At 35.0% G+C, this 11,679-nt stretch overlaps 3 protein-coding genes across 4 annotated transcripts; all 3 read left to right on the top strand.

The window, feature by feature from the left end:
• Nucleotides 1-2,141: 2,141 nt before the first annotated feature.
• Nucleotides 2,142-6,822, top strand: LOC17892555 (serine/threonine-protein kinase tricorner). Its single transcript, XM_006297261.2, has 14 exons — nucleotides 2,142-2,512; nucleotides 2,958-3,353; nucleotides 3,647-3,821; nucleotides 4,054-4,137; nucleotides 4,219-4,460; nucleotides 4,557-4,782; nucleotides 4,916-4,995; nucleotides 5,086-5,170; nucleotides 5,333-5,464; nucleotides 5,553-5,666; nucleotides 5,778-5,825; nucleotides 5,961-6,045; nucleotides 6,139-6,195; nucleotides 6,332-6,822. Exons 2-14 carry the CDS (start codon nucleotides 3,130-3,132, stop codon nucleotides 6,484-6,486), a joined length of 1,707 nt encoding a protein of 568 aa, XP_006297323.1. The 5' UTR covers nucleotides 2,142-2,512; nucleotides 2,958-3,129; the 3' UTR covers nucleotides 6,487-6,822.
• Nucleotides 6,823-6,994: 172 nt separating this feature from the next.
• LOC17891081 (uncharacterized protein At4g14342) lies at nucleotides 6,995-8,466 on the top strand. The gene is made up of 4 exons (XM_006298829.2): nucleotides 6,995-7,090; nucleotides 7,270-7,355; nucleotides 7,458-7,581; nucleotides 8,156-8,466. The coding sequence occupies exons 1-4, from the start codon at nucleotides 7,085-7,087 to the stop codon at nucleotides 8,201-8,203; spliced, it is 264 nt and encodes an 87-aa protein (XP_006298891.1). The 5' UTR covers nucleotides 6,995-7,084; the 3' UTR covers nucleotides 8,204-8,466.
• A 504-nt stretch (nucleotides 8,467-8,970) lies between these two features.
• On the top strand, nucleotides 8,971-11,416 carry LOC17892252 (putative pentatricopeptide repeat-containing protein At3g23330). 2 transcript variants are annotated; one of them, XM_023786034.1, is made up of 2 exons: nucleotides 9,245-9,399; nucleotides 9,512-11,416. In XM_023786034.1, exons 1-2 carry the CDS (start codon nucleotides 9,245-9,247, stop codon nucleotides 11,220-11,222), a joined length of 1,866 nt encoding a protein of 621 aa, XP_023641802.1. In that variant the 3' UTR covers nucleotides 11,223-11,416. The 2 variants fall into 2 exon arrangements, with proteins under 2 accessions (XP_006297059.1, XP_023641802.1); XM_006296997.2 differs by having other exon boundaries at nucleotides 8,971-11,416.
• The last annotated feature ends 263 nt before the right edge of the window (nucleotides 11,417-11,679 follow it).

Below are 11,679 nucleotides of genomic sequence, written 5' to 3' on the forward strand. Positions count from 1 at the left end.
CTGCTTCACTCCTAATTAATACATTATTTTCTTTAATATAAATAATTAATAAATTTAAAAGCATGGTCAAAACTGGAAATTTGTAAAAAATTGCATTGAAAATCTAAAACGACAAGTAATATAAAACAAAATTTTGAAGATGAGATAAGTATTTTTAACTATTTCTTTACATTGACTGTTAAAATATACTATGAAAAAAAAAAAAAGTAGTGGTTTCTGTTTTTGTTTTCGTATTACTATTAGTGGAACCGCTGCAATTATATATACTCGTTACGTATTGAATTAGTGATATTAATAAGTTTTATGAATAGTAGAATACATATAAATTTATTTTAAGAAAAAATAAAATATGAATGTGATACATACCTACAAAGTTTGGCAAACACAAAATGGTCCCCGAAGTGTTACTCTCCCCCACCTCAAAGCTGTTCATAACGCCCTTCAAAGATTGTGAAGATCAAAAACCCTTATCTTCTTCAAAACTCTTTAAATGTTTTTTTTTTCTTCTCTAAAGATAAAGATGCTTTTTTTTTTTTTCCTTTGAATTCGGATTGTTGTGGCGCATATTTTCAAAGTTTATAATCTGTAGAATTTAGGAACCAAAATTTCAAAGGAAGCACATAACGTTTTCTTCATAATTTTAAAGGTTAAATAGAATATTAAAAATAAAATTAAAATAGAAATCACTAAAATACTTGATTCCTCAAATTGAAAGTGTTGAAAGTGGTTTTTCAAAGTGAAGGGTCATAGCATGCAAATAAAAACAAGAGCAAAAGAGTGGAGTCTATTTATTTTAATTTAAAAAGATTGGAAATTTGAATTTCATTTTACAAGACTATAATGAAAGAAAAGAAAATTAATTTTAATTATATAAATTATCTTACAAAAATGAAATTTATCTTTTATTTTTTTGACGAATTAACTTTTAATTATATTTTGGTTTGTAATGAAAAAAAATAGTATTCTACTATCAATAGTAAAATGAACTTAATTTAATATGAAGATTTTGTGAAAAATATATAATATAAAAGTTTCCTCCACATTCATTTTTGGTATGCCCGAGTTTTTTTAAATTCGCCAAGAATGGAACTAATAATATTGGAGAAAAACACTAAAAATTTGAGACAAAATTACAAAAGAGCATTCAGTAGTTAGTTGGAAAGCTTAGGACCATGCTGGTTTAGAAGAAGTGCCACGGGCGTGATGCATACTGCTTCTTCAGCGGACATCAAGGCTTTTAAACCTTTTACATCTTTGTGTTAATTTTCTTGTCAACATGTTTTATTGATATAAAAATCATGTAGAATTAGTGCACTAGTGTTTACAAAAAGCTAACACATATGTTTTTATATTTATGAGTTAAAAGAACTAAAACATCAGTTCTTTATTCAATTTGAACATGATGAACAGTATCAGTTGGGTCACACTCCAAAGTCCAAAGGTTTTCTAATTTTCTTAACAAATTTAATTATTGACTATTGGCATGAATATATTGTGCTTTATAATTAATTTCATCTGTTATGTATACACTAAATGCTTTGAATAGATGTTACGGTTAGTGTTCACTAATTCATTTACGGTTTAGTCTATTCTATTTTTGGGACGGACAACAAACTGTTGCAAACTCATTTTATTTTAATGTAAAAATAGTCCATAATTGGTCCGCAACAGTATTTCTTCTATTTTTTCCGCATCATAAATATTATAGTAAATAAAAAACGTTCCAATCTATAGATGATTTTATCCGCTTAAACTACAATAGCCAATATAACTCAAAACAACTAAATGTTTTACCAAATTTTATTATCTTAATGATTCCGGAATACTAAAGTTATCAAAAAATTTTAAAAAGCTCTTTTATCTTAATGTCATTTAGTCTAAGTTTAAATTCTTTGTAGGCCGAATAATACATCTTCTGGAATATTAAATTATCAAAATATTATAATTAGGGAGACTTCAATGATTTAGGTTGAAGTAAGTGAGGTATTTATATAAAATCTATATATGTCTACGTCAAGATAAGGTAACATATGTTTTTAATAAAACTCGAGATCTATAAAAAATTAAAACTCTCTAATCCCATCATTAATGTCAAATATTTCAGATTAAACCAATTCCCAAAAGTGTACAAAAACCATTTTGCCCCAAAGAGAGAGGCTAAAGAAGAAGAGCAGTTTATGTTTTTGTGAGTCTCTCTTCTTCTCTTTTGTAAAATTTACACATCAAAAGCAACGAAAGCTTTAAACTTTCCTTTCTCCTTTCTCTTTCACTGCCAAATTTTTTCTAAACCCACAAAAATGCGAAATTTCGAGAGAAGAAATTGAAACGAATCCAATTCCCTGGATTCGAGGGTTCTTCTCCACTCCTCTCACTTTGGTTTCTATCTCTTGTCTCTCCTTCTTTGTGTTGTTCTGAGTCTCTCACGCCTTTGTTCAGTTCAGTGTATCGGCTGCTGCTTTCACCGGAATCGTTTGATTTGGGTTCTGCTGCATTTTCTCCGACTCTACTTCAGGTCTGAGTTTTACCATAAAGTATCTTTTTTTTTTCACCTTCTGTTGATTGTTTTGCAAATCGATTTGGTGGTATCGCTTTATCTTGAACTGATCATGTTATTGAGTTTGGTTTTGGTTAAGGAATCATGGGTGATTCTCAAAATTTGGTTTTTTTTTTCATTTTTGTATGTGTTTTGATTTGGGAATATACTGTTAGGGTTGGCTAGTGTGAGAGTAAAGTTGTAACCTTTTTTGCTCTTTTTAGGTTATTTGACTATCAACAATGTTCAGAATTGATTTGAGTTCACTCTTCTGGTTCAGCTTATCGTTCTCTCTTGTCTCTTTTGTTTGTCAGTTCTATTGATATTTGTATCAATTGGTCATAAAATTTCTTGTTAGTTTTGAGTATGCTCTATTAGATGTTTGGAGTCACTGTGAACTTATATATGTTATATGTTGTTGTAGGTGCAAGACACTAATAGGGAAAACTGTCCAGTTGCGTGACATGTGAATATTGTTGTTGTAACATAGCTGGAGTAGACGTCATAGTTCGTGTATATCAAACTCTCTACTGACTTTTACGTAAAGAGCGTATATTGATATTTGGGTTGGGATCGAATTAAGCGGGAGGGAGGCGATGGATACTGCCAGAGCATGGCTGAGTAAGTTAAAGTCTAAAGGGAAGGAGAAATCCTCGAAAAAGAAGGAAACTGCTAGAAGTAATGTAAAGGATGGACCCAAAACAGCTGGAGGTGAAGAAGCTGTGTCAAATGTAACAAAGCAGAAGGCTGCAGCTGCGAAACAGTATATTGAAAACCATTACAAAAAACAAGTGCAAAGTCAGCAGCAAAGAAAGGAGAGGTATGGTTTTATTGCATATTTTTTCAAGATAAAAAAATGAAGTTTTTGTTCATTAGCATATAATTTCGTGACACCTGCACAACTTTTTAAGATGTTTGTATCTTCCAGATGGAGTTTCCCCTGCTTTCCCTGGAAGTTTTTGTTTGTAGACTATAGCTATGAAAGATTTTTTTTTTTCGTGTAATAGATGTTTTGTGCTATTTATATGGGAACTTCTATTCAAATCTTTTTTCTTTCCTTTTTCTTCTGTAATTTGCACCTAAGATCTGTTTTGGGAATTGCATTTGCTGCAGACGTGATATGCTGGAAAATAAGTTAGCTGCTGCAGAAGTCTCTGAGGAAGAGCAAAAGAATTTGCTTAAGGACTTAGAGAAAAAGGAAACGGAATACATGCGCCGACAGAGACATAAAATGGGAACCGATGACTTCGAGCCATTGACAATGATAGGAAAGGGCGCTTTTGGAGAGGTATCATTAATGTTACTCTAAACTTTTCTTTGATTTATAGTGAGCTAGTGCCCTGCATGGTTTATGCCACCTGAGAATAAATACAAATTTCATTCGCATTCAGATTTTTTTCCTCTAGTTTTAAGCATGGACTAGGCGTTGGGGATAGTGCTTAAAATTTGAAATGTTCATGCTAACGTTGACCTAAAGTACTTCTATGGTTATCTTATGTGTATCCCGTCTCTTGATGCAGGTTAGGATATGTAGGGAGAAGGGAACAGGCCATGTCTATGCGATGAAAAAGCTTAAAAAGTCTGAGATGCTTCGTAGAGGCCAGGTATCTCCTTCAAGCTGCTTTTATTTGATATATCTTTGTTTTTTTTTGGTAAGTGTTTGTTGAAATCTGAATTCTTTTCAGGTGGAACATGTTAAAGCAGAGAGAAATTTACTTGCAGAGGTTGACAGCAATTGCATTGTGAAACTGTATTGTTCTTTCCAAGATGAAGAGTATTTGTATCTTATTATGGAGTATCTACCTGGTGGAGATATGATGACATTACTTATGAGGAAAGACACACTTACTGAAGATGAGGCAAGATTTTATGTTGGGGAAACAGTCTTAGCTATTGAGTCCATTCATAAGCACAACTATATCCACAGGTCTAGTGAAGCAATGAGGCTATCTGATTAAATTATTGCTCTCGAGTGGATTTAAATTTTACTGAAGCATCTATTTACTTCTCCAATTTGTTACAGAGATATCAAGCCTGATAATCTGCTACTCGACAGAAGCGGTCACATGAAACTATCAGATTTTGGATTGTGTAAGCCATTAGACTGTAGTATTCTTCAGGAAAAAGATTTCATAGTTGCACACAACGTTAGTGGGGCTCTACAAAGTGACGGCCGCCCTGTGGCACCAAGACGCACCCGCTCCCAAATGGAACAACTGCAAAACTGGCAGAGAAATAGAAGAATGCTTGTGAGTTTATGTTATACAAATCATTAATTTTCTTGTTCTGAAATGTCCAGTTATGCAAGATTGAAAAAACAGCCAGTACTATTCATCTGACGGAAGTTTTTCTCGCTGTTGATATATAAGTTTTCTGTTGCAGGCTTATTCTACAGTTGGAACTCCTGACTATATTGCTCCAGAAGTTTTGTTGAAGAAAGGATATGGAATGGAATGTGATTGGTAGGTGCAGCAAATTTGTTGGGTCGTGTCTCTTTAATTCAAATTAAGTTGTTGTTGATGAACTTTTTTTTTGGTTTTTTTTTCCTTTAGGTGGTCTCTCGGTGCGATCATGTATGAAATGCTTGTGGGGTTTCCACCATTTTATTCAGATGAGCCAATGACAACTTGTAGAAAGGTAACCAATCCTCACTTTTCTATAGGACTTCCATTAATCTCAAATTTTTGCATTTGGTTTAGTTCTTGATCTTCTAATGATGCCTTTTTGGTGGTAATATATGCAGTCGCCTACCTTTTCACCTTTCATCTCTAAATATCTTCTTATTCTTTCTAATAACAGATAGTAAACTGGAGAAATTATTTAAAATTCCCGGATGAGGTTAGGCTATCACCAGAAGCCAAGGATCTTATTTGTAAACTTTTATGCAACGTAGAACAAAGGATTGGATCAAAAGGAGCAAATGAAATTAAGGTGCTTTGTGCTTTAAGATTTGAAGTTCCCTTGTCTGAACACTATTGATAAATGCCTAATAAACTCTTTTTCTTGGCATTTCTTGTAGGAACACCCTTGGTTCAGAGGTGTTGAATGGGAAAAATTGTATCAAATGAAGGCTGCTTTTATTCCCCAAGTCAATGACGAGTTGGACACTCAAAATTTCGAAAAATTTGAAGAGGTAAAAAAACTAAGTGTTCCAATCAGAAAACTGGTATAAATATTTAATAATGGCACTGGTCCAGTGATGCGTATGCAGCTGTTAATATAAATATAAATGCTTCTGTAACAGACTGATAAGCAAGTTCCGAAGATGTCGAAATCAGGTCCATGGAGAAAGGTACAAAATTTGCTTGCTCTCAAGTGTCAATTTCTAATAACATAAGAAATGATAGCTTATTCATGCTTATATGCAGTGTGTTGTCATTAGCATTCTTAACATTAGAATGTCTTTGCTTTTCTTTTCTATCTCCAGATGCTCTCATCCAAAGATATTAATTTTGTGGGTTATACTTACAAGAACGTTGAAATCGTAAACGATGATCAGTTACCAGGGATAGGTAGAATGTCACTTACATTACTGATTTGACTTGTAACTTAAACATATCCCATGGTTGCTCTGTGTTTTACCTATCTTGTGTTTACTGTTGCAGCTGAACTAAAGAAGAAGAGCACAAAGCCAAAGCGGCCATCAATTAAATCCCTATTTGGTAAATGCTATACTAAAAACCATTACATAGATAACATTACTGCAATCAATTTCCAGTTCATTGTCTTAGAACTGCCTGATATATACTATAATATGGTTGTAGCTCTAACCAGAATTGTTACAAAAACATTTCACAGAGGATGAATCAGCCAGTAGCACCACTAGTCACCAAGGAAGCTTCTTGAAACTCTTGCCAACACAGATGGAAGTTCCAGAGAAAGAAGGCAAATCCAGCTCATCTAGTGAAACCCTATCATCCTCAGCCACGCGTTTCGACAATGCCACGGCCTGAACCAGACTCTTTGCTACACTTTGGTCCTGGTTAACACAGCAAAAGACAGGTTGACGTGGCGGATTTATGGTTGGAGAAAGTACAGTTTCCTTTGGGAGATGGATTGTTTGATTGTTGATAGAGAAAGTTAAAAGGATTGTTCAACATAGGATAATGTTTTTGGTCAATATCTTCTTTTGTTCAAAAGGTTTTTTTAGTTGAAGGAAAAAGAAAGTAAATATTCCTCTTTCGGAATGGGTTTATTTGTTTGATTGTTTTGTTTGGGTTTCTTTTGGTAAATCACAATTTGGTTTGTACCACACAGTTCTAATTAAAAAGAGGATATGTTTTTATTTCCTTCCCCAAACTTCATCTCTCTTATTGATTTGATTTGGTTTAATTGAAATATACGGTTTGGCTTGGTTTACTGTACCGATTCTCATAGTTATAATTGGGCCAGACCCAGACCCATTCTCAAGGCCCAGTCAATTACTCAAGACATTATTGAACACATATATACGGAATCGAAGTGAATCAGAAATTCGGAAGAGACGGCACAGAGCAAAGTCTGTGTATTTGGAATCCATCTGCTTAAGAGCTTCTGCGAACTCTCTGAAAGATGCAGGTTCGTCTTTGAAACCCTAGTTTCTTTGTGTTTATATCTCCAATTGTATACGATTTCTTGGAGATTAAACTAAGCATAGCTAAAATCTGGGAATAATTTGCCTCAATTCTTTATAAAGGTTAGGTTTTTAACATCAGATAGTTATGTAATCTCACTTTTGTTTTGTGGGGTTTGTGCAGGCGAGTGATAGGTTTAACATAAACTCTCAGCTTGAGCATCTTCAAGCTAAGTATGTTGGTACAGGGCATGCGGATTTGAGCAGATTGTAAGTTTTTTTTTTTTTTTTTACACTTTTTGTTTGGAATTTATTTTCAGGATGCTAAAAATTGTGGACTAATTGGTATGTATGTATGTTTCTTATGTCTAGTGAATGGGCTGTGAACATTCAGCGTGATAGTTATGCTTCATACATTGGTCACTACCCGATGCTTTCGTACTTCGCAATAGCTGAGAACGAATCTATTGGTCGAGAACGCTACAACTTCATGCAGGTTTGTCTTTCTTTTTTTTGCTTCTCGTAGTTTCATGTCAAGAATTTTAGAATTTTATTGGTTATGTTAATGTGGTAGTGTCTCAGGGACAGGAACAATCAGGGTTAGGTATATGATTCTAGGTTTTAGGTGACGATGGTTCTTTTAAATGGTTATTATATCTGTAGTTATCTTCTGGCTCTTTGTGCAACATTGTGTCTATGCAATATGTAGAGTATCTACTCTCAAGTTGCTTCATTCTTTTTCTTTTCCTTTTACCCTCAAGATCAGTGATTTTGCTTATAGCTTTTACCTAAGTTTAGACTGCTCTATACTCGACTATAGCTTTGCTGATCAATAGACGGATGCCTATGGGTTACATTAGTTTAAAGGGTAGAAATCAGTCCATTTTGTTGTACCAAAGTTTGTAACCTGAGTTACTAGTTTAACCTTACAAGGGAATATATTAGTCTTTAGAGGTTTACAACTCCCTTTTAAACGATTTTAGAAACTCATCTTTGATTCAGAATAATGTCAATCTCATGTTTCCATTTGGCTTATAACTCCAATATTATTTGATTTTTTTTTTGTGCAGAAAATGCTTTTACCTTGCGGCCTTCCTCCAGAAAGAGAAGACGAGTAAGACAGAAAGAGAAAGACAAGTAAGAGCTTGCAAGTGTGTGTGTGCGGCAATTGAAAATCAGAAAACATTCTATCATTCTACTTCTTAGAACTCTTTTTCTTTGACTGCATCACCAATGTAATTGTCAAAAAGACTTCTTGTTTCTAGTTCACAGCTCTTGATTGTAGTAGTCCGAATTGGTTGGTATCGAAACATTTGTACTTGGTCATATTAGTCGTCATACAATTGTGTCACCTCAGTTCCTAAATGAATCTTTTTCGCTATTCGAATTTACAAAATAATTGAACTTTGAAGAAGAGATAAAAAGTTATGTGGAAGTTTAAAAGTTGAAGTTTTTAAAAGAGTGACCTTTGTGTTTGCTAATGGTGTCTCCCTGAGGAGACCAGGAAGTACCAATTCATTCGTAAGATGAGTTCATCAAAAATTTAAAATCCTTTGTTATTCAAAAAGTTGAGTATTTATTGATTTTCCAATTCTATCAAATTCTAGTGTTATTGGTTTAATGATTCCTTACATATTTAGTCATTAAAAACAACTTTCAAAATACTGCAATTATCATAAGTATTTGTAGAATCTATCATATGGAGAATCTATTAAACTCTAGAAATCTGGGTAAACATTATTTTATAATCTACAAAATTTTTTGAGAATGTTAAAATCTCTAAACTTTAGAAATCCATAAACTCTTTTAAAATCATTCTCCCAATAACCCCCCCCCCAAAAAGTTATGTGGAAGTTTAAAAGTTGAAGTTTTTAAAAGAGTGACCTTTGTGTTTGCTAATGGTGTCTCCCTGAGGAGACCAGGAAGTACCAATTCATTCGTAAGATGAGTTCATCAAAAACCCTAATCAGAACCCTGATTCAGAATCCAACTCGCATCAAATCCAAATCTCAAGCCAAGCAGCTTCACGCACAGTTCATCAGAACCCAATCTCTCTCCCACACATCAGCTTCCATCGTAATATCAATCTACACGAACCTCAAACTCTTGCATGAAGCTTTGCTTCTTTTCAAAACGCTTGAGTCTCCTCCTGTTCTAGCATGGAAGTCAGTAATCAGATGCTTCACCGACCAGTCTCTATTCTCACGCGCGTTAGCTTCGTTCGTGGAAATGAGAGCCTCGGGTCGATGCCCAGATCACAATGTGTTCCCTTCTGTGCTGAAATCGTGTACGATGATGATGGATTTGAGATTGGGTGAGTCTGTTCATGGGTGTATCGTTAGGCTTGGCATGGATTGTGATTTGTATACAGGGAATGCGTTGATGAATATGTATGCTAAGCTTCTTGGTATGGGTTCAAAGATAAGTGTAGGTAAAGTGTTCGATGAAATGCCTCAAAGAATGTCCAGATTAGGTTCATGTTGTGTTGCCACTGAATCCGTTGAACCTGTTATGAACTGTGATGAAGATTTAGAGGCTGAAACTTGCACTATGCCTTTAGGAATAGATAGTGTGAGGAAAGTTTTTGAAGTGATCCCTAGAAAGGATGTTGTGTCCTACAATACTATCATTGCAGGGTATGCACAGAGTGGAATGTATGAAGATGCTTTAAGACTGGTCAGGGAGATGGGAACTACTGATATAAAGCCTGATGCTTTCACTTTGTCCAGTGTGCTTCCTATATTTTCTGAGTATGTGGATGTTATTAAGGGAAAAGAGATTCATGGGTATGCGATTAGAAAGGGAATTGATGCTGATGTATATATTGGGAGTAGTTTAGTTGATATGTATGCAAAAAGTGCTCGGATTGAAGACTCCGAAAGAGTGTTTTCTCATTTGGCTCGTCGGGATAGTATCTCATGGAACTCGCTTGTAGCTGGATATGTACAGAATGGTAGATACAACGAGGCTTTGAGATTATTTAGGCAAATGGTGACCACAAAGGTTAGGCCAGGACCTGTGGCATTCTCAAGTGTGATTCCTGCTTGTGCGCACCTAGCTACTTTGCGCCTCGGGAAACAACTTCACGGATATGTATTAAGAGGTGGCTTTGGGAGTAACATATTTATATCTAGTTCACTTGTCGATATGTACTCGAAATGTGGGAATATTAATGCTGCTAGGAAGATTTTTGACAGGATGAATGTACATGATGAAGTATCATGGACAGCTATCATAATGGGGTACGCGTTACATGGTCATGGACATGAAGCTGTCTCTTTGTTTGAGGAGATGAAAGAGCAAGGAGTTAAACCAAATAAAGTGGCATTTGTTGCTGTACTAACTGCTTGTAGTCATGTGGGGTTGGTAGATGAGGCATGGGGATATTTTAACAGCATGACTAAGGTTTATGGTTTAAACCAGGAGTTAGAACATTATGCTGCTGTAGCGGATCTTCTAGGCCGTGCAGGGAAACTGGAAGAAGCATATGATTTCATTTCAAAGATGCGTGTTGAACCGACAGGTAGTGTCTGGTCTACCTTGTTGTCTTCTTGCAGTGTCCACAAGAATCTTGAGTTAGCTGAGAAGGTATCAGAGAAGATATTTTCTATTGATTCAGAAAACATGGGAGCTTACGTTCTAATGTGCAATATGTATGCCTCTAATGGGAGATGGAAAGAAATGGCGAAACTGAGATTGAAAATGAGGAAAAAAGGATTGAGGAAAAAGCCAGCTTGTAGTTGGATCGAACTGAAAAACAAGACTCATGGGTTTGTATCAGGAGATAGATCGCATCCGAATATGGACAGAATCAACGAGTTTCTTAAACCTGTAATGGAACAGATGGAGAAAGAAGGGTATGTTGCAGACACAAGCGGCGTGCTTCACGATGTAGACGAGGAGCATAAGAGAGAGCTTTTGTTTGGACACAGCGAGAGATTGGCTGTTGCCTTTGGTATCATCAACACAGAACCTGGCACAACAATAAGGGTGACTAAGAACATAAGGATCTGCAGGGATTGTCATGTCGCGATCAAGTTTATCTCGAAGATCACAGAGAGAGAGATTATTGTAAGGGATAATAGCAGATTCCACCATTTCAACCGTGGGAGTTGTTCTTGTTTAGACTATTGGTGATCAAAGTCTCAAACTTTTGTCTGACTTCCATGTTTTCTCAGAGTCTCAGAGACAATGTCGCATAGGTAATATAACGCACGTTCCATTACAGTGAGCGTAGTGATTAGGCAAAGAAAAGAACAAGACTATTTCAAAGTCTTTGTATTTTATAATTTAGCAAACAATAAATGGGAAATAAATGGAATGTTTGTGTATACATCAACAACAGACAGAAGCTGACCCATACATATACCCAAAAAAATATATCACATCATTATCATTGCCCCATACATAGCCATTGGATCCTTTTTGTAGCACTATGGACTGGAAAAAAACAACTATTCGTTAATATATATTTTAGTATATGTTCATTGTATATATCAATATACGGCATTTCACTTGAAAACATATATATAAAATAATCATGAAACAAATGATTCTTTACCAATCTTTGCCGTAAATTGAATTGCTAGTATAC

This window comes from Capsella rubella, unplaced genomic scaffold (genome assembly GCF_000375325.1).
Source record: "Capsella rubella cultivar Monte Gargano unplaced genomic scaffold, Caprub1_0 scaffold_3, whole genome shotgun sequence".
Lineage (NCBI taxonomy): Eukaryota > Viridiplantae > Streptophyta > Magnoliopsida > Brassicales > Brassicaceae > Capsella > Capsella rubella.